This window comes from Zea mays, chromosome 7 (assembly GCF_902167145.1).
Source record: "Zea mays cultivar B73 chromosome 7, Zm-B73-REFERENCE-NAM-5.0, whole genome shotgun sequence".
NCBI classification, from domain to species: domain Eukaryota; kingdom Viridiplantae; phylum Streptophyta; class Magnoliopsida; order Poales; family Poaceae; genus Zea; species Zea mays.
This window is the reverse complement of record NC_050102.1, coordinates 148,931,761-148,954,349: the sequence shown is the minus strand read 5'-3', so window position 1 is coordinate 148,954,349 and position 22,589 is coordinate 148,931,761. Positions and strand designations below refer to the sequence as shown.

Genomic DNA, 22,589 nt, shown 5'->3' with positions numbered 1-22,589 from the left:
CGACTGATAGGCCACTAGAGCTCCTGCACATGGATCTATTCGTCCCGATCACTTACATAAGCATCGGCGGGAGTAAGTATTGTCTAGTTATTGTGGATGATTATTCTCGCTTCACTTGGGTATTCTTTTTACAGGAAAAATCTCAAACCCAAGAGACCTTAAAGGGATTCTTGAGAAGGGCTCAAAATGAGTTCGGCTTAAGGATCAAGAAAATAAGAAGCGATAACGGGACGGAGTTCAAGAATTCTCAAAATGAAGGTTTCCTTGAGGAGGAGGGCATCAAGCATGAGTTCTCTTCTCCCTACACGCCACAACAAAATGGTGTAGTGGAGAGGAAGAATCGAACTCTATTGGACATGGCAAGAACCATGCTTGATGAGTACAAGACTTCGGACCGGTTTTGGGCAGAGGCGGTCAACACCGCCTGCTACGCCATCAACCGGTTATATCTACACCGAATCCTCAAGAAGACATCATATGAACTCCTAACCGGTAAAAAGCCCAACATTTCATATTTTAGAGTCTTTGGTAGCAAATGCTTTATTCTTGTTAAAAGAGGTAGAAAATCTAAATTTGCTCCTAAGACTGTAGAAGGCTTTTTACTTGGTTATGACTCAAACACAAGGGCATATAGGGTCTTTAACAAGTCCACTGGACTAGTTGAAGTCTCATGTGACGTTGTGTTTGATGAAACTAACGGCTCTCAAGTAGAGCAAGTTGATCTTGATGAGATAGGTGATGAAGAGGCTCCATGCATAGCGCTAAGGAACATGTCCATTGGGGATGTGTGTCCTAAGGAATCCGAAGAGCCTCCAACTACACAAGATCAACCATCCTCCTCCACGCAAGCATCTCCACCGACTCAAAATGAGGATGAAGCTCAAGTTGATGAAGAAGAAGATCAATCAAATGAGACACCTCAAGATGACGGCATAGATCAAGGGGGAGATGCAAATGATCAAGACAAGGAGGATGAAGAGCAAAGGCCGCCACACCCAAGAGTCCACCAAGCAATCCAACGAGATCACCCCGTCGACACCATCCTCGGCGACATTCATAAGAGGGTAACTACTAGATCTCGGGTTGCACATTTTTTGTGAACATTACTCGTTTGTTTCCTCTATTGAGCCACACAGGGTGGAGGAAGCACTTCAAGACTCAGATTGGGTGGTGGCAATGCAAGAGGAGCTCAACAACTTCACTAGGAATGAGGTATGACATTTAGTTCCACGTCCTAACCAAAATGTTGTAGGAACCAAATGGGTCTTCCGCAACAAGCAAGACGAGCATGGTGTGGTGACAAGGAACAAAGCTCGACTTGTGGCCAAGGGATACTCCCAAGTCGAAGGTTTGGATTTCGGTGAAACATATGCACCCGTAGCTAGGCTTGAGTCAATTCGCATATTATTAGCCTATGCTACTTACCATGGCTTTAAGCTTTATCAAATGGACGTAAAAAGTGCCTTCCTCAATGGACCAATCAAGGAAGAGGTCTATGTTGAGCAACCTTCCGGCTTTGAAGACAGTAAGTATCCTAACCATGTCTATAAGCTCTCTAAGGCGCTTTATGGGCTCAAGCAAGCCCCAAGAGCATGGTATGAATGCCTTAGAGATTTTCTTATTGCAAATGGATTCAAAGTCGGAAAGGCCGATCCTACACTCTTTACTAAAACTCTTGAAAATGACTTGTTTGTATGCCAAATTTATGTTGATGATATTATATTTGGGTCTACTAACGAGTCTACATGTGAAGAGTTTAGTAGGATTATGACACAGAAGTTCGAGATGTCTATGATGGGGGAGTTGAAGTATTTCTTAGGATTTCAAGTGAAGCAACTCCAAGAAGGCACCTTCATTAGCCAAACAAAGTACACTCAAGACATTCTAAACAAGTTTGGGATGAAGGATGCCAAGCCCATCAAGACACCCATGGGAACCAATGGGCATCTCGACCTCGACACGGGAGGTAAGTCCGTGGATCAAAAGGTATACCGGTCGATGATAGGTTCTCTACTCTATTTATGTGCATCTCGACCGGATATTATGCTTTCCGTATGCATGTGTGCAAGATTCCAAGCCGACCCTAAGGAAGCTCACCTTACGGCCGTAAAACGAATCTTGAGATATTTGGCTTATACTCCTAAGTTTGGGCTTTGGTATCCCAGGGGATCCACATTTGATTTGATTGGTTATTCGGATGCCGATTGGGCGGGGTGTAAAATCAATAGGAAGAGCACATCGGGGACTTGCCAGTTCTTGGGAAGATCCTTGGTGTCTTGGGCTTCAAAGAAGCAAAATTCGGTCGCTCTTTCCACCGCCGAAGCCGAGTATATTGCCGCAGGCCATTGTTGCGCGCAATTGCTTTGGATGAGGCAAACTCTGCGGGACTACGGTTACAAATTAACCAAAGTCCCTTTGCTATGTGACAATGAGAGTGCAATCAAAATGGCCGACAATCCCGTCGAGCATAGCCGCACTAAACACATAGCCATTCGGTATCATTTTCTTAGGGATCACCAACAAAAGGGAGATATCGAGATTTCATACATTAACACTAAAGATCAATTAGCTGACATCTTTACCAAGCCTCTTGATGAACAATCTTTTAACAAACTTAGACATGAGCTAAATATTCTTGATTCTAGGAATTTCTTTTGTTAACTTGCACTTATAGCTCATTTGTATACCTTTGATCATATCTCTTTCATATGCTATGACTAATGTGTTTTCAAGTCTATTTCAAACCAAGTCATAGGTGTATTGAAAGGGAATTGGAGTCTACGGCGAAGACAAAAGGCTTCCACTCCGTAACTCATCTCTCGCCGTCACTCCAAGCAACTCTCCATTCTCGGGGGAGACAAGCATGAGCATCAAAGAAAAGGACTTTGGGGAGAGAATAAGAGCCCAAAGCTAAAGGATCGGACTTCGTCTTTGGTATAATCTTAACTCATTTATTTATGACCAAAGGGGAAGATAGCACTTCGAGGGCTCTAATGATTCTGTTTTTGGCGATTCATGCCAAAAAGGGGGAGAAATGAGCCCAAAGCAAAAGGACCGCACCACCACCAATTTCAAAAAAAACTTAGTGTTGAATATTTTCAATTGGTATTCTATTGTGTTCAAATGGGGAAGAAAGTAGTATATCAAAACCCTCTTGAACACTAAGAGGAGAATCTCATTTAGGGGGAGTTTTGTTTAGTCATAGGAAAAGCATTTGAAACAGGGGGAGAAAATTTCAAATCTTGAAAATGCTTAGCAAAATCTTATTCATTTACCTTTGACTATTTGCAAAAGAACTTCAAAAAGGATTTACAAAAGCATTTGCAAAAACAAAACATGTGGTGCAAGCGTGGTCCAAAATGTTAAATAAGCAAGAAACAATCCATGCATATCTTATAAGTATTTAGATTGGCTCAATTTCAAGCAACCTTTACACTTACATTATGCAAACTAGTTCAATTATGCACTTCTATATTTGCTTTGGTTTGTGTTGGCATCAATCACCAAAAAGGGGGAGATTGAAAGGGAATTAGGCGTACACCGAGTTCCTAAATAGTTTTGGTGGTTGAAACGCCCAACACAAACAATTTGGACTAACTAGTTTGCTCTAGATTATATGTTCTACAGGTGCCAAAGGTTCATATACAACTATACTAAATCGACTGTCCGGAATACCGTAGATTATTCTGGACAGGAGAAGCTTTTTGGAAAAAACAGGCCAAGCGCGGACCGTCCAGGCTCTTGCGGCGGACCGTCCGCGACATCGGGATACCCCTCGGACAGAACCAATGCAAAAACACAAGTTTCCACTACAGACTGTCCGGAGGAAAAGCAAAGACCGTCCGAGCCCTCGCACGGACCGTCCGGCCTCAGGCGCGGACCGTCCGGTCGGTAAGAAACCGAAAAACCCGAAGGTGACGGGTTCGGAGAAATGAATTATAGAGGGCCTCACGGACCGTCCGAGGTGCTCGACCGGACCGTCCGCGACTGGCTCTGTCTGACATCTGACGACGCATTAAATGCAATATAGCCGTTGATATAGCCGTTACTGCTGACCGTTGCATTTTCAGCCGTTGATCTACAGGGGCGGACCGTCCGCACCAGGAGGGCGGACCGTCCGCGCTCAGCCGAATGGCCCAACGGCTAGGAAGTGGTTGGTGGCTATAAATACAACCCCAACCACCTCCATTGATTCTACCCCAAGCATTCCAACCTTCAACATTCAATACAAGAGCTAGCAATCCATTCCAAGACACATTCAAAGCCTCCATCTCTCCAAGTTTCACAATTGAGAAAAGAGATCACTAGTGATTAGTGACTTGAGAGAGAAAGTGATCCGTGTGTTATTCGTCGCTCTTGTCACTTGGCTTTTTAATCGTGCTTTCTTGATTCCTTCATTGCGATCAAACTCACTTGTAATTGAGGCAAGAGACACCAAACTTGTGGTGGTCCTTGTGGGAACTTTGTGCTCCAAGTGATTGAGAAAAGAAAGCTCACTCGATCCGAGGGATCGTTTGAGAGAGGGAAGGGTTGAAAGAGACCCGGCCTTTGTGGCCTCCTCAACGGGGAGTAGGTTTGCAAGAACCGAACCTCGGTAAAACAAATCTCCGTGTCTCACTTGCTTATTCGCTTGGGATTTGTTTTGCGCCCTCTCTCGCGGACTCGTTTCTTTATTACTAACGCTAACCCGACTTGTAGTTGTGTTTATATTTGTAAATTTCAGTTTCGCCCTATTCACCCCCCCTCTAGGCGACTATCACCGAGCACGATCGGAGCGCGATTTTCACGTCGTAATTTAGGCCACATTCGTTGTTACGAAATAGATTGATGATGTACGATAAAATTTGTACCCATTTACGCTGTTTGGTTCACGTTTTACGCTGAAATTTGACCAAGCCAAAATCCGTGCACGTTCGAACGTGATCAATTTTCACGCCGTAATTTTCGGACCCCATTCGCTGTTACAAAACAGATATATGATTTACGCTAAATTTCGTACTCATTTACGCTGTTTTAGCTCACGTTTTACGCTGGAATCCGCCCGAGCAGAACCCGCGAACTGCGGCTGTAAATTAAAATTTATTTCCTTCTACTAATGCTCTCAAACTGTAACTGTCCCTTTATTTACGCGATTATGCAGCACATCTTTCCTTATATCAAACCGGTCAAGATTTATATAATGCATGGTTTATGCTATCATGTTACACATCGTTATGCAGTCGTAAACGGTTTATTTACGCATCGTTATGCAGTCGTTAACCGCCGCCAATATCACAGATACGAACGTGGACGAGCGGCTGTAAATGAGAATTTGTTTCCTCCCGTAACTGTGCCTTTATTTACGCGAACGTGGGGCACGTCTTTCCTTATCTTAAACCGGTGGATATTTAAATGTTGCATGGTTTACGCTATCATGTTACACAACGTTATGCAGTCGTAAGCGGTGTACACATGGTAATATTCGTTCCCGTGATTCGTGGCCCAAAAGATAACTTCTATGCATGATTTATGCACATTTCTACATATATTTATGCATGCGTATATCGCCTGTCACGTCTCATCCAGGATTCGTGGCTATCATATGCATGGCTGACGCATGCTCACGTACAGTGGACCGACCGCGACCTGGTTAGTGTCCTGGCTGGGGCTTCCTCTACTAACGGAAGCCCAGGGCTTCCATTACCTCTTCCCTCTATATATATATATATATATATATATATATATATATATATATATATATATATATATATATATATATATATATATATATATATATATATATATATATATTAATTCATGTTCTAATGCATGTTAGGCAATATGGGCCACGTTGAATGCTATCTATCGGCCCAAAATAAGAAAACTCATTATTTATTTCTTGTAAACTCTTACTAACCTAACTGGTAACTGCAGTTCGGCCGTAGCCGCCAGGGCATCACACCTCACGCACGCAGCTCTCGTCGATCGCTGCTAGGGATCACACAGATCGAAGTAGGCACACAGCTTGCTGCCTGGCCGGACGTCCAGTCCACCACAGGGCCACTTGATCCGTTGATCGACTACCATTTTGTGAGGTAAATTAAATATGCTATATGTAATCACGTACATATCTACACATGGAGGCATTGTTGCTGGCTTTCTGCACTCGGTAGTCGGTACTCAGCCTCAGGATGACTTTGTTTATTTTTTAATTTGATATTGGTTGATTAAAGCCTTTAATAGTAGATTCCAGTTGTAGATGGCTAATTTGTCCTATTATTTTTTTTTATCTTGAAGGACAATCATGGTATTCAAAAGAACGACAATTAATTCTTTTTACAAGAAAGATATTGTTGTCGATGTCCCAAGAGAGCAAGCACAAAATAGTTCTTGTTCTGAGGAAGATGAAATTGCTAATTGGCTTGCTGCACAATAAGAGGATGATCAAGAAGAGAAAGCTCCAGAACAGCCATCACCTAAGGTGCGTCGAGTAAATTTTGAAGACATTAGCATGTTGGTTGTAGAAAGAGACCTAGGCTTACGTTGCCAGATTCAGACTTACCCCCCTCATAAGCAAGAACAAGTTTAGAGCATACATGAAACATGGTCCATACCAATTTTTTAGAGATGTATACCCGACTTCAAGTCCAAAGAATCACCCACGGAGGTTTCAGTCACAGTGGTTTGAAATTTTTTCTTGATTAGAATACTCACCAACAAAAGATGTAGCCTTTTGCTTTCCCTGCTTTTTGTTTTCTAAGAAGCCAGTAGGAAGAGCAGGATCTGATGTATTTACTGTCAATGGATTTAAAAATTGAAAAAAGGTTAAAAGTGGGGATAATTGTGCCTTCAAAATTCATGTGGGAGAGAGCGGGTCTGTTCATCGGTATTCTGTTAAATGCTATGATAATTTGAAGAATCGCTTATGCCATACTGAACCAATCATTAAGATACAAACAAGTGAAGAAGTTAAGGCAAATAGATTGTGGCTTAGAACATCAATTGATACAGTCCGATGGTTAGCATTTCAAGGTTGTCCCTTCCGTGGACACAATGAGTCTGCTAATTCAAAGAACCAAGGTAATTTCCTCGAGATGGTAAAGCTAATTGCTGGATATGATGAAGATGTCAAAGCTGTTGTATTGAGTAATGCTCCACAAAATGCTAAATACACCTCACATCAAATTCAGAAGCAAATATTGGATCTTATTGCTTTTAATGTGCAAACAACTATTCGTGATGAAATTGGTGATGCCAAAATTTGCTTGATTGTTGATGAATCACGGGATGAGTCAAGAAGAGAACAAATGGCATTTGTTGTTCGGTTTGTTGACAAAGGGGGTTTTATTCGAGAGCGCTTTCTTGATCTTATTCATGTTCATGATACATCATCTACCACTCTTAAAAAGGAGTTGGACTTTGTTTTGTCACATCATAAATTAGATGTTCAAAATATTCGTAGACAAGGATATGATGGTGCTAGTAATATGCGTGGAGAGTGAAATGGACTTCAGGCAAAGTTTGCAGAAGAGTGCCCTTATGCATATTGTGTTCACTGCTTTGCTCATCAATTATAGCTAGCTCTTGTAGCCGCATCTAAAGAGGTAACAGAAGTTCATAATTTTTTTGAACATCTTGCTCTGCTTTTAGGTATTCCATTCTGCCGAGATCCGACTCCGAGATGGTAGGCTGATCGGCGGCGACCACTCGCGCGATCTCGTCCTTGAGCTTGGCCATCACCCACGGGTTGGCTATGAGCTCTGCCATGCAGCCATGGCCCATTCCAGCGTTTGGATGGTTGTTTCAGTCCCACCGCCTATCATGTCCTGCGAGGCGCGGCAAGAATCGTGCACGGTTCAGGAGAACAAGATTAGTAGACATTTGTTGAGGAGAAATAAAAAAGGTCATTCTAACTGCGAAAATGACCTCGAGGATGCCTTTGATGCGGTCGTCTGTGAGCTCGAGCCCATCCGCGCCATCTTCCCTAAGCCGCAGCAGCACGTCCAAGAAGTCCTCATCCTCCTCCCCTGCGTGGCCGGCCGCCCGGTCCCCTCCTTGTGCGCGGCCACCATCTCGGACAGCAACCTGTCCCACGCCTCGGCCATGTCGGCGAGCTTCTTATCAAGGCCCGTCGCCCATCTCACAAACCTCGCTGGCGCGTCCGGCAGCACATCCTGCGGTTGGAAGCCCACCATCAGCGCCGCGTCCGGCAGCACATCCTGCTGTTGCCCCGGCGGCCCCTGGTGGCCGCGCGAGTGACCACCGCGTTGGAGGTGGCCGATCAGCGGCAGCGACGGGGGCGACGGAGGGAGCTTGCTGTTGCTGCTTCGACGGCGTAGAGGAACACGATAAGCACGGCGGCGGCCGCGAGCACGTAAGTGAACATCTCCTCCTGCTCTGCAGTCTACTCAGTGATGACTACTACTGATAAAGGAAAGATTGGGTTTCTCTTGGTCATGTTATATAGCGATCATCGCGACGTTAAAGATTCTTTCCCGTGGTGACTACCCGCTGAAGATTGCTGTTTATCTTCTTGGCGGCTTTCGGAGCAACAACTCCAATTTTCGTTGGTTTCCTATATGTATCTGTTCAGAATTCAGATATGACTCCATCCATTGGATTGTCTGGTTTTCACGTTTTGGCAATATGGTGGACACATTGCGATGTCGAGCACTTGTTCTGTTTCAGTCTTTGAGGTCCGAGATGGGAGAACAGTGATGTCCTTTAACCTCAGCAAATAGCCCTCTACAAACTTTCAGCATTTATTCTGCCACAATTTTCAGGACACCATGATAGTCAAAACAGTCTTCCATATGGCATTAGTTTTTTTTTCAAGCTATGAGTTCCTTTAGAACCTTCCAAACCAAAAACCAAAGTACAATATTTCTCACTGATGACTATACTAGTCCAGTGAAAATGGCACTTGCACATGTCCAAACAAGTTCAGTGCAAACCCAACAACAAAAGGCCAAAAAAAAAAAATCATGCAAGACAAACTCTCTTTGTCTCTCTCACCTACAAGTATCTTATCTATAGCTCCATCCACTCGATCTCATATATAAAAATATATACACACACACCAAGAAAGATTCAGAGGCTGCGATGCTCAATGTCTGGTGTTATGACCAGGATTCGGGTTGCCAACGAAGTACGCAAGGACCCCTACCAAGGGAGCGTTGATGTAGGTGGTGGGCTCAGATTTTCTGAAATCCGCACGGTCATCCTCGTAAGCGTCGTCCTCCCCCGGCCCGCCGACCACCGCGCCGACCAGCGGGTTAGGATTCGCACCGGATGAGTTGAAGTACGGCGTGCCTTCCTTGCACGCCATCGGCTGAGGATGGTCCCTGATCGAGGGCAACGACGAGGCCCGGTGGTGGATCCGCTGCGGGTACCGGTCGCCGTACCCGATCATGTACGACATCTTCATCGGGTTGTCTCCTAGCAGGTAATCGACCTGCAGATAGTTCGAAATGTTCATCAGAGGGCAATCTGTCGGGAGTTTCAGAGGTATCACAGTACCTGTCTTTTGGCTTGCAGCTGAAGAGTTTCAGGGCCAACTGAAACGTCTCCGCAGTCGACGGTATGAGAGGACTTGGAGAGGTACTTGGCGTAGGTCAGGAGCAGGAAAGAGATGGAGGTGACGTGCTGCATGTTGCTGCCTCCAGGCTTGTAGATCATGCCCCCGGGGGTGTACGTGATGTGCGGGGAAGAAGACGACTCCGGGATGAGCGTGCATACGAAGCTGTCCGCGAACTCCTTGTACGACTGCAAAGGCAGCGCGGCGCCTTCTATGAACTCCTGCAATGCAGTCAAATTCCCCCATACAAGTCAGTTCTGCTCTGTTGATTTGCCAGCGTAATTTGCATTCGTGGATTGAAGGGGGGGGGGTGCGATGGAAGCAGCCCCGTAAAATAACCTTGGAGACGAGGACGTTGAGGCCGGCATGCTTGTTGTCCCACCCGAACTCGTTGCTGCTGTCCTCTGCACCCAGGGTCTTGCCGTTGTTCTGAATGTACTGGAGGAACGTGTCATCCTTGGAGGCTCTCCTCAGCCATGCTGCCCCCCACAGCAGCTCGTCCTGCGAAGGATTTCAGTGCGCGTTAGGCTCTCCTCAGCCATGCTGCCATCTATGGAAGTGTTGTTCCTCAGACCGAACACTCTATTTCGACACTTTTGTTTGGGCCGTTGGGGTGCAACACATAATACATGAGCAATGATATGTAGTGCATGTAGACGGGGAAACAGCCAAAATTGCTAGAGGTTGGTCAGGAAAAGAAACTTCAAAGTTTGTTGTTCCATTGAAAACGACAGTCACTATCCATTTTCTGCATTTCCGAAGAAAAAAAATCAGTTGGTAAACTAACGAGTTCTCTAAATAACATAAGATTGAGAGCATATTTGTTGTCTTCGAACAGCTTTCAAAATCTCCATCCTAAAATAATCTTTACGTCAGGAAACTAAAAATATTTTTAAATCATTCCAACATTTTCATACCTTTTTTCTCTCTTCTATATTTGTGTTATGAATTTGACCTACTTATTTTTTCCACCATCAGATTGGCGCTGCGGAAAGATCAGGAGATCGGATAGTGAGCTGTTAGAAAGCAATTCTTTTAATCTGTCCAGAAAATCAAAATTAGAAGTGGGTTTTAATAAAAACTCTTTAAGATAAACATGTGAATACCAATAGCAGGGCATATATATTTTTGTCCATATACATTTTAGCCAGTAGTCCATTAATAAGTAATCAGCCGTGGCCCATGGGTCTAGAACTATGCAAGGTACACTGACAGAGTACAAATTACACGTAATAAGGGGGTGTTTGGTTGCTCCGGCTAAAGTTTAGCCCGGGTCACATCAAGCGTTTAACTTTTAAATAGGAGTATGAAATATAGACCCAACCAACTGGACTAGATTCGTCTCGTCTTTTAATCTTCGGCTGACAAATTAGTTTTATAATCCGACTACATTTAATACCCGGAACGGAGGTTTAAACATTCGATGAGACAGGAGCTAAATTTTAGCGGGGTGTAACCAAACACCCCCTAAGTAACAGACCAGACCTCGTCAGTTGTCACCGGTTTATGTAGCTCCATTCTCTATGTTTTTTTGCTTTTCGTTTTTTTAATCAAATATGCATGGTTAGAGAGTAGAGACTATCCATTTCCAACCAAACGCTATTGCAACTGCAGCACAGCGTAAGCTTCTTCTTTTTAGGTGTTCTTTGTGTCTTGTGGTGTCAAAGCAGAGGTGCAGAGGTCATGTCGCCATCTTCTCACACAGGCAAGGACACGAGACAAGCATCTGACCTGGTAGCCATTGAAGTCGCAGTAGAAGGGGCAGCCCCCTGCCCTGAGGTCCGGGTCGTCGCTGTACGCGCCCTTGTACGTGTCCGCGAACTCGAACGCCTTCCTTGCGCTCGTGAGCAGCGTCTCGGCGTACTCCGGGTCGTCATCTCGGAACACCATGGACGCGGCCGCCAGTGCCGCCGCCGTCTCCCCCGCGATGTCCGAGCCCGGGCGCCCCGCGCTGACGTTGTACACCGTGCGGTCCGTGTCCATGTCCTCCGGCCTCTCCCAGCAGTCGTGATCCTTCCACGGATCGCCCACCTGCATGCATTGCCCGTGCACAGCACTTTTTTTCAGCGACCCCCTGCTCTGCTGCGAGTGCGACATGAACGAACGTGGCAGTGCGTGCGCAGCAATGCCGCGCGCTTGCCTGCAGGAAGATGACGCCGGGGTGGGCGAGCGTCTTGAGGAGGTAGTCGGTGGCCCAGCGGACGGCGGCGGCGGCGTGGCGGCGCTCGTCGCGCGGCATGGAGTCGCCGAACTCGATGACGCTCCAGGCCAGCATGGTGGTGGTGAACGCCATGGGGAAGCCGAACTTGACGTTGTCGCCGGCGTCGTAGTACCCGCCCTCCAGGTCGACCCCGGCCGCGGCGCCGTCCGACACGCCGGAGTCCCCGCGCCACGACGCGCGCTGGCCAGGCGGCAGCCGCCCCGACCTCTGGCCCTCGAAGAAGAGGATGGACTTGGCCAGCGCGTCACGGTAGTCGTGCCGCTCGGCGGGCCAAGGGAAGCGGAAGAAAGAAGCCGCCGAGCAGGATGGCACGAGCCACCGCGCCGCAAGCAGGTACGCTAGTAGGATGCGCACACACAAATGGTGAGCGGGAGACGGGCGAGGGGCAGAGCAAGCATGCGCCATTTCTCCCATCTTGCTGCTTGCTTCTACTCACACTAGCTAGCTCACTGTCATGTCACCTGCAGGCTGCAGCGCATCTCAGGTGTTCCGGCGGGTATTTATAGGCAGCGACATGTGCAAAATGCACATGCTTCCTACTGACAAAATTGATATACACTGCTCTTTCTATCCATGGCATTGGTAATTTCAGAGCATCTATACTGTGAGCGCGTGGCTTCATTCATTCACTCGATGTGTTAAGTATAGAAACCGCTGGTGATGAGTGCCATGCCCATGAATATGTACATGGTTATAGGGACGGTGTGTATTTTCAGGGTGTGGGGTTTTCTTGGATTTGTGGTAGGGAATGTGTGTAGGATAGTTAAACGACAAAGTCTGGGGGTCACGGGAGTGGTGGTAACAAGAGGTGAGGCCAAAGGATTCTTCAGGGTTCTTGATGGCCTACACGGGGATCGGAATTCCAGCAGCTACGGGCCACGATGTGATCACATGCAGCGGTTAAGATAGCGGATGGAAGAACTAGGCCACCAGTCCACGTACGTAGGACCATCCCTGGTTAGATCCTGAAACTGGCATCGTTCAAGGATGAGAGCAGTACAGATTGGACTTCATTCAATGATTTTTCCAAATAAATTTGTGACTTATGGTTTCTGCTTATTGGTCTAACTTTTAAGGGAAGTCAGCTTAGTCTTTTGGTTGAAACTCGATTGATTGGACTAAGCTGTAATGTCCTTGTAGTATTATTATTGTTTTAGCCAAACATATGAAGAAGAGTGTGTCTGTCATTGTAGAAGATAAGACTCAAGAGTTAAGATCTAGTGTCAATAATCTTACGATAGAAAAAGGAACGGCACCCAAGCCGCAGTTGACCTGCATCAGGCAACACCCACATATGTGCCACACAACATTGGCCATCATGACCCTAAATGATTGGATACTTAAGCATGTTCTTCATCATCGTACAACATGTCTATAATTGGTGAACACCTCCATTCTCACATAGATGAGGGGGATGTTAACTATGTAAGTTTATATGCACTTGTTACCTATCTTGATGAATTAGTCTATGAATTGCTTGCTTATTGCTACGGTTGATCTATCAATAATACCACCTGTGAAATTGTTCAACACCTATAACTTCACCAATACATTGTTATATTGCACGTAAAGTAAGCGTTATATCGCTTTACCAATACAATATTATAGTGCACATAAAGTAGGTGCAGATGTAGTTAAGTGCCGTAATAGAACCTCTACTCCATGTAACTATGGATGTTAACTATTACCTAGATTGTTAATGTTGCCTTATGATGTTTGCTAGCGATGAACCCGATATCCTAGGTAGTAGGTGCATTCTCTCATAAATGTTAGTAGAAGCACTTGCGTAGACTCATCGGTAATTATAATCTCCGTTGCATTAGCACAAACACATGTTGATTTGTTAGCACTTAACTTTGCCTATTAGAGATGTACTTTTTCTTCGTGAATGGCATTAAATTTTGTAATGCTTCTTAGAAAATAACTACAACACTACCATGCAATGCGCATGTGGTCTAAAAACGCTACCATAATGATGCCAACATCCACCTAGATTTGAGTATACAACACATCATGTTTATTTATAATTTTGGCTAATTTTCCATATATATATATATATATTCTTATGATGTCAACACATTTGAAAATCATAGTATTGATGTTAGTACTTTTACAAACTTAGTTGAACTTAAAATAGTTTGACTCAAAATTTAGAAGCACACTCTCTTTTAATAAGAAAATAAATACTAGAGTACTAGCAGATTACGTATCTCACTATCTATATTTAAACTTGACTCTGTCAATGGTCAAAGTGTCTTATATGCACATTCATATACACGCTCTGCTAGCTTCTCTTTTTTCGAATGCTAACTTAATCAATATGATTTTTTTCCCACGAAGATATATATATACATGGATTTAGAGTCTACTTTAAAATGCCTTGTCTAGTTTAAAATTCCTTGTCTTCTTTAAACAATCGTGAGTGTGCTTGTAACAGTGAATGTGCCGAAGCAACTCGCTCACTGGTGCAGTGCAGAGGACTAAAACTTTCCCTGTACATCTTTTTTTCTTCTTCTGTTGACTGCATCCGCTTGCTTCTGTATCTGGCGAAGATCAAGTCCAAGTCGGAGTTTCATGCTTCCACTCAATCGCTGCATGCCGATCCCCATGCACGCGATGCGATCATCATGCACGGCACATTGATCCAGGAAGAGGACAAGGGCACAAATCCTGCCGATCCGCGCGAAAACGTTGGTCCGTCCGAAAGGGGCGCGAGCCCGCTTCTCGTTGGAGAGAGGGGGGGGGGGGGGGGGGGGGGGGGGGGGGGGGGGGGGGGTGGAGCGGCGGGCGAATATCGCCGATCGTGACCGGGGCAGCAACTAACTAGCAACCGACCGACCACGACCAGATGGATACGGCAGCTGCTCGGCGTCTGCCGGAAAAAGGGCGCCGTTAAGGTTGTCGAATGAGGAGGCCGGAGTGCCTCTCTCGCCACTGGTGGCATCAAAGGAGCCGGCCGGAGGACCATTGCTGTCCTGCTGCCCATGCCCCATGGGGGCAAGGAGGGACCCTCTGTGGTCCGTTCGTGTCGCTCGGAGATGCAAGCCTACTGCGCACGTAAGGGACAAATCGCAGGTGTAGTGTATTAAGTAGTACGTGTAAATCATTGAGTTCATCGGCAGTCGGCAGAGCACAAAACCAATTAAAATATCTGGAGACGCTACACATCTTTGTAAGGATTGCCCCTTCGTCGAGAAAGCGTGGAGTATGATCTTGACTTGGGCTGATCTGTGGTTTCTTATAGGTATTTCAAAGACGGGAACACTGCACACATGGTGACTTAGACTGAGGATGCTCTGTAGCAAGCAATCAAGAAAAAGTTTCGACGGTCTTCTAATTTATTTCTGGTGGAGTTTATGGTTGGAGAGAAACAACAGAGTTTTGAAGGGTCAGCAGAGAACGACATAACAAGTGGTGAAAGATCTTGTTGGTGGAGGTTTAGCTTGTCTGTAGTGGCTGGATGCCTCGTCAGGGGGTGGGTTTTTTGCTTTTTAAGTGTTTGTGTTCTAGCTAGGTCTTGATTGGCAAGTTGTTTTGGTTTTTCGCGTCAGTTTTTGTAAAGTTTTCTCTCTCCTTCTAATATATTGAAATGACAAATCTTTTGCCTTTCCCTTTCAAAAAAAACGCTTTTGACGGGTCCTTGGTCCATCAGGTGATATATACAGTACCAGTGTGTTTAAAATGTGTGGCTTGTATGTTAGATGAATCAATTCAACATTTTTTTATTGTCATATTGCTCCATGTATTTGTCGATGTGTTCAAGTTACTTTTAATATCCCACCGTCTACAAGTATCAATCATGTTTTTTGATGGTTGGTTACAGGGGGTGGATATGCAACTTAAGAACAAAATTTTGTTCGGAGCTTACACCATATGCTGGACGATTTGGCTATGTCGAATTGATGTGATTTTTAACAATGCTCTAGTACTCACACCTATGGAGGTAATCTTCAGAGGAACTTATTGGATGAGGCAATAGGTGCTGCTACTCAAAGGAAGACGTCAGAGCGCAAATTAGATTGGGGTGTCGCCAACTGGAGGTGACAATGATGCAAATTTTCACAAACAATGGCTGGAACTTCAGTAGTCGCATTTGCTTGTAATAAGTTCGTGTGGTTGTTTGTTGGTAGGATGTAAGACATTATTTGTTGGTGGACAGCTACATGCATGTTGTTATGCAGCGGCTATAATAATGAAATTATTCCCAACTTAAAAAAAAAGCTAGTACGCTAGAAGCAACATCTGGAGGAACATCTGCATGCATGATCAAAAAAAGGTTGCAATCCTCGTAGATCTCGCTTATAAAAAATAAAGCTGGTAGGTGGATTGATCGAAGCGCGCACTTTCTCACGGAACTGGCCGGCCTCCGTTTCGCGAGACACCATGCGTGGTGGCACAGCAGCGCAGGGTCTTTGCGTGCGGGAGTCCAAAGCTTAATATCCCGCGACGAGGGAAAAAGAAAGCGACGAGATCGCAGCCAAAAAAAAAAAAGACGCCAGCGTTAACGCTGTCACAGACGGCACAGTCGCCACCGACGGATCACGGGGGCGTTGGTCGGTTTGGTTGCGGCGAACCGCGCACGCCGCACGGCACGAGCGAGGGGAGGGGAGAGGCGCGGCGCAAGCCGCGATTCATGCGTCACGTCACGGCGGAATGAATCCGTGCGGCGGTCGGTGTGCGCGCAGAGGAGCGACGCTGGCGTCGCATGGTCCGTTGCCATTGTGCTTTGCGGCTCGCCGTGTGGTGTGTGCGTGCTGCTGCCTGCTCCCCACACCTCCGGCTTGTTGGCCCGTTTTCGCAAAGAGGTGGGCTTATCGGGCTTCTTCGTCGTCGTGGGCCTCACATCAACAGAGTTACATGTTTCACCGGTCCAGTAAACCAGCGGCCAGCCCATGGCCGCGGGAGTTCACCCGCCAATTTCGTTTTATGAATCCCGTTTTTTTTTTTAAAAAAAAAACAGGCTGGAACCGGTCTATCTCTATTCATAGGATAGAAGGACAAATACACCCAACCATATTTAGTATGACTATTTTATACGCGCCAATAATAGTGTTGGGTAATTTACAACATTTATTTTTTTTTCATATTGAATTTATTTCGGGTCTCGAGAACTAACACGATAATTTATTTTGTTGGGCAATTAGGCAACTACAAGATAAATTTTAGCTTGTTCGGGAGTACCTGACTTATTGAGATCGGCATGATCCTTAACCCTACGTACACTGCCCACTTGCTAGTTCCAGTCCATTATTATATATACGCGCATCAAAGATTCTGACTGCCGCGTCCACTGCTCTCAGCTCTGCCTGTACGCAGGCCTCCAAATGCAGCTACTGTCACGCGATATCCGGACAGCTGAATCGACGAGGTCGCAAACGGAAAGTACATATGCTGACAACCCATACACAGCGGTTGAACGCGACAACACAGAAACAGGACAGTCTTGAGCAGAACCCGAGATCTCGAATCCTGGTGGCAGCAGGGGCAACTTGTGTCAAAATCAAAACCCGGCCGGGAGGTGCAACGACTCGATCTTGATTCATGTACATGTGACATATACTACAACAGAAAAAGAGCAATAATGTGACATGAGCTGGGTGATGGTAGTGGTAGGTGCGCGTGGCCAAAATCAAAATCCCGCAGGGATGAGATGGAACTGAAATGTTTGGATGTTAGGGAAGTCAACTGCATCCCCGCAGCGCAGGCGCAGCTCATGTAGTACGTGAGGAGATCGTACGTTGTTGTTGGAATCGTGTGCTGGAATCGTGTCCAGAATTGCGTCGTCGTCACATTCGCCAGCTTCCCTCTCGCCACTTGAGCTATATATGTGCAGCAGTGCAAGTCTTGTCCGGATGACGCCTCTGCTGCACGTACGTTCAAATCTGAAACCAAACTGGCTGTCAGAGAGGAAGAAAGAACGGAGACACAGCTGAAAGCAACAACGGCATCTATCAATGCATCATGCAGAGTAGAAACAGCGTGTTTCTGGTCACCTGCCTCCGTCATTCTGTTCCCAGTGCGGCGCCGGCATGCATGCCTGTCAGGCGTTGGAGCTCAGCCCTCTCGCCTCGCACGATCGCATCACCCGCATCCGCTTGCACGAGGACACGAACATCCTGCAGACCAGGCACGGGCATTTGCCGTTTGTTAGAAAACCTACCATGCGTCTTTGCTGCTCCAACTAATCGTCCAATGTACAGTGGCAGCGCAGTTCGGCGAGGGCGCTTACTCCCACGGCACGTCGCCGACGAGCATCCAGTCGCCGTCGCCGTCCTCGTACACCACGGCGTGCTCCCACTCGCCGTAGCCGTCCATCAGCCCTGCACCAAACAGAATTACAGAAAGCGCAACGAACTCACCTTCAGTTCTTCCCGTGGCTTATAACACACACACACACTGACACACACCGTCTTGTTGCAGGAGGCCAGGAGGGGCTTACCGATGGAGCAGCAGCAGAACAACTCGTTGAGCGCCTCCACGAGCTCGCCGTAGTCGTCGTACGCCGCCACGTCCACCTTCCTCAGGTACGGCGTCCCGTCCATGCTCACCTTCACGAACGCTTGCATCGTCCTGCCCGCAACCAGCAGCCGGTCAGACAGACACAACAGAACAGAACAGAAACCCACGTGCATGAGCATGACACCCACACCAGTCAACATGCACGCGACCGGCGGTCAGCTACCAATGCAAGGAGAGCTAACGTACATGGCGGACGACGACGGCTGCTGGCCGTTCTTCCTCGCTCGTCTCGCCTTGCGCGCATTGACGCCGGGTGGTCCCAGCGTCAGCTCCGTGAGGTCCACGCCGTCGTCGCCGTAGCCCGCCATGATGCGATCGCGGCCTGTGTGGACGACCGATGGAGGTCGGCTGAAGGACGGAGACAAGCCGAGGACTTTGAGGTGGAGCTCAGCTAATCGTGAATGAAGCGTGAGGGTGGAACTGAAACTGATGGAGCTACAACTCTGTGCTGCCCCCGTGGGTATATATATACCGTTGGTGTGGCGGCGGTTCACAGGAAACAGGATGCCTGAGCACGAGATCCTCTGTGAAGGGAGCACGGAGCAGTCGGCATCGTGCTCGTGCCAGCCAGGAAGATACGGCACGGCGGCGGCAGGCAGCGTGACTGTGGTTGCAGAGGATCCGGTTTCCGGTTGAGTCGTTGGGCCGGGGACAGCCGGACGGCTGCGGAGCCTGGCGGGAGCGCCGGCGGTTGGGCTGCCTGGGTGCGGGCAAGGCACCGCAGCCGGTCGGCTGGAACCCTGGCACGGTGTCGTTCGTGGGGCCGACCGGGTGCTGCCAGGTGGACGCCCTGGTCTCCTGCCTCGCTAGCGTGCCATCGTGGCTGCCTGGGCCGCAATCTAGTGTGCCGTCATTGCTGTGGTCAGCGCTCAATGCTCAGGCGCTGCTTAGTGGGTCATCTTATGGCGATAGTACTCAAATATATATTAGAACTCTTACAGTCTGCACGATTGGCGGCTAGTATTATTGGCAGGTACTAGTATACGTAGATTTTAGTGGAGACTGCAGCGGGAGACTATCAGTAGAACCTCGTTGCTTTGAAAATATAATCTGAATGGCGGCCACGAACAAGAATCCTTCAAAGCGTCTTCGTTCGTTCTTCAAGCACTGTAGCTGTCAATGCCAATCAGTACGTAGAGTTCCACCACACATGGGCTGCTGCTGCTGCCAAAGGAGCGCATGGTAGTTGGGGCATGCATGGGAATGGGATGGGAACTGCCACAGTAGATCCGGATTCTGGCGAGGGGGGTAGGGGACAGCCGCCCCGTCCCACAAGTGGCTACGTGCATGTTCCCTCCCCTCCGTGACACTGATTTTACGCTGAAGACCCGAGTCGCGTAGTATGTGCATGCACGCAGTCACGCAGACCACGCAGGACGCCAGCAGCAGCAGCAGCAACGTGCCCGCACCGCACGAAGCCAACTCGGCTTCCTCCTCCCCTGGCCCTGCCCGCCATGTCTCGCAGCCGCTGGTCCCCGCGGTGCCGGGCCCTGGCTCGACAGCGCCGAGGCCTCGCCGCCGCCGTGTCCGGCAAAGGGCGCACTGCTGCTCGCGGGACACGAGCATCGTGCTCCGCGCGCAGGACCGGCCGGCGGTATAGTTCGATGCACCGGGTTGCCGGCCTACGTGACCGTGCCCTGTCGCAAGCGAAGCGCGCGACTGGGACGATGGATGGGATGGCCGGTACGAGACGAGACGAGCAAGCAGTGAGTCCGCGTGGTTTTCCGCCGTGCCTCCTGTCCTGGCGCGCGCCCGGTGTCGTGCCCCTGCTGGGAGGGCAGCGTGTGCGGGGTGGCGGCTGCTCATTTGTTTGCGCTCGCGCCTCCCCGAGACCGAGACTACACGCGCGGCGGTGTGCGATTGTTCGCGCCTCCCGCTGCCGCCGGCAGAGGATTAACCTCGGAGTTGGTGGCGGTGGCCATGGGTTGGGTTAAACTCCACTTTTGTAGGGCCTTTTGATGCAAACCATGTTTTGACTGCAAACTGTACTCGACAAACCAACGTTTGACCAGCGCGTTCGCGCCCTCAGTGGCATGAAACGTGTCGACTGGCCTAGAGTAGTCGGGCATTACAAATTGCTACTTACTTGATGTCTTCCTACAAAGTATTACTAATAGTACTACTCGATAACTCAGACTGATGCTTAGTTTTATCCGACTAAAAAAATGACTGAAATCTTGCATCATTTTCATAGCAACAAGTCCTCCAAATCACTTTATGTATTGGTATTAATTAAGTATTCGTGTCCTCATATCAATTATTTAAAGCAATATGTAATTCCGTTGAATTAATGTGGGACTAGACCATATTAATATTCAATAATAGTCAATACTAAATGCTCAATTTAATGCTACGGTGTCGGGTACCGTAATTAGAGGTACCCCAACGCTCCTAAACACGGCTGGTAACCACCATCAGCACAAGCTGCAGAGACTGATGTGCGCAATTCAGGTCAAGGCTTCGTCTACTCAAGGGACGTGATCTCGCCTCGCCCGAGCCCAGCCTCGGGCGGGAACAGTAGTCCAGGCGAATTCACGCATCGCCCGAGGGCCTCCTCAAGCAACGGGCGCACCCTCGACTCGCCCGAAGTCCAGCTCGGGTAGGTTTCGTTATGAAGCAACCTTGGCCAAATCGCCTCACCAACCGACCATATCGCAGGCGCATTCAATGCAAGGATCGTCTGATGCCTTATCCTAACACACGTGCCTCAGTCGGCAAGGTCGAAGTGACCGCAGTCACTTCGCCCTTCCACTGATCGACCTGACAGGAAAACAACGCCGCTCGCCCCTCTCCGACTGCTGTGCCACCCACCAGGGTGAGGCTGACAACAGCTAAGTCCTGCCTCAGGCGCAACAGGAGGCTCCGCCTCGCCCGACCTTGGGCCTCGGCCTCAGGAGGAGGTCTCCGCCTCGCCCGACCTCAGGGCTCGGCCTCGGAAGGTGGTCTCCGCCTCGCCCGACCATAGGGCTCGGCCTCGACCCCGACCTCGGGAGGAATCGCGTCCTCGCCCGACCTCGCCCTCAGGAGGAGTCTCCGCCTCGCCCGACCTTGGGCTCGAACCGACCGCGCCACAGGGGATACATCATTACCCTACCCCTAGCTAGCTCAGGCTATAGGGGAATAAGAATGGTGTCCCATCCAGGCTCGCCCCGGTAACAAGTAATGATGGCTTCCCGCGTGCGTCCATGACGACGGCGGTTCTCAGCCCCCTACGGAAGCAAGGAGACGTCAGCAAGGTCCCAGCAGCCCCGACAGTTGTGCTTCTACAGGGCTCAAGCGCTCCTTCGACGGCCACGACACCGCGTACACAGGGCTCTAGCACCTCTCCGATAGCCACGTTGGCATGTACATAGGGCTCCGGCACCTCTCTGCCGGACACGTTAGCGCATAGCTACACCCCCATTGTACACCTGGACCCTCTCCTTGCATCTATAAAAGGAAGGTCCAGGGCCCTCATGCGGGAGGGTAGAGGGTGGTCGCGCGGGAGGACGGGCTGACGAACAGGCTCTCTCTCTCCCTCGCGAACGCTTGTAACCCCTACTGCAAGCGCATCCCCCCTTGGCGCGGGATAACACGAGCCGCGTTTTCCCCCCTTGTGTTCCGTCTCGCGCCAACCCATCTGGGCTAGGGCACACAGCGACAATTTTACTCGTCAGTCCAGGGACCCCATGGGGTCGAAACGCTGACAGTTGGCGTGCCAGGTAGGGGCCTGCTGCGTGTTGACGAACAACTTCCCGTTGAGTTCCAGATGGGTAGTCTCCAACAACCTCTTCAGCCCGGGACGCTGCTCCATTTTGGGAGTCTCGAGTTCATGTCCCTCGACGGCAGCTACGACATGGTACTCCTTCCCCCGCAGCGCGGCAGCGACAACGACGGCCCCCGTGGCGGAGGAGCAGCATCCGGGTTTGTCCCGCCGCCTTCCTCGCCACAAGAGGAGGAGGTGGGGCAACCGTGGCCAAGCAGGAGGCGACATATCGTCGGCTGTCGAGCGAGTCGACGACGCCGGCACCCTAGCGGGGGACATGTCGGGCGTTGACCTCGCGCCTGAGACGACGGCGAGTGTCGTTTCCCCGCAACGTGCCGACCCCAAGCGGACAGATGACGCCAGCACACTCGCGAAGGACTTGCTGGGCATTAGCCTCGTACCTAAGATAACGATGCAGTCTGTCCCCGACGCGACTTCGTCACCGTCCGTCGATCGAGAGGTACCGTCCGTTTTCCACCTTGTGCCTTTTAGATTCAGCTTCGATCCACCAAGCGACCCCGCTTCGGTGAGCGCTTTCATAAAGGCAT

At 48.7% G+C, this 22,589-nt stretch overlaps 2 protein-coding genes across 3 annotated transcripts; both read right to left on the bottom strand.

The window, feature by feature from the left end:
* Positions 1-9,085: 9,085 nt before the first annotated feature.
* LOC103633084 (endoglucanase 23-like) lies at positions 9,086-12,191 on the bottom strand. Its single transcript, NM_001301584.1, has 5 exons — positions 11,697-12,191; positions 11,288-11,587; positions 9,896-10,057; positions 9,499-9,777; positions 9,086-9,433 (listed from the first exon to the last, which is right to left on the bottom strand). The coding sequence occupies exons 1-5, from the start codon at positions 12,189-12,191 to the stop codon at positions 9,086-9,088; spliced, it is 1,584 nt and encodes a 527-aa protein (NP_001288513.1).
* A 5,080-nt stretch (positions 12,192-17,271) lies between these two features.
* LOC100280783 (uncharacterized) lies at positions 17,272-18,729 on the bottom strand. Of its 2 annotated transcripts, none has more exons than NM_001153705.1 (5): positions 18,483-18,724; positions 18,217-18,347; positions 18,007-18,097; positions 17,775-17,893; positions 17,272-17,659 (listed from the first exon to the last, which is right to left on the bottom strand). In NM_001153705.1, the coding sequence occupies exons 1-4, from the start codon at positions 18,602-18,604 to the stop codon at positions 17,818-17,820; spliced, it is 420 nt and encodes a 139-aa protein (NP_001147177.1). In that variant the 5' UTR covers positions 18,605-18,724; the 3' UTR covers positions 17,272-17,659; positions 17,775-17,817. The 2 variants fall into 2 exon arrangements, with proteins under 2 accessions (NP_001147177.1, XP_008651387.1); XM_008653165.2 differs by having other exon boundaries at positions 17,292-17,659; positions 17,771-17,893; positions 18,483-18,729.
* Positions 18,730-22,589: the final 3,860 nt, after the last annotated feature.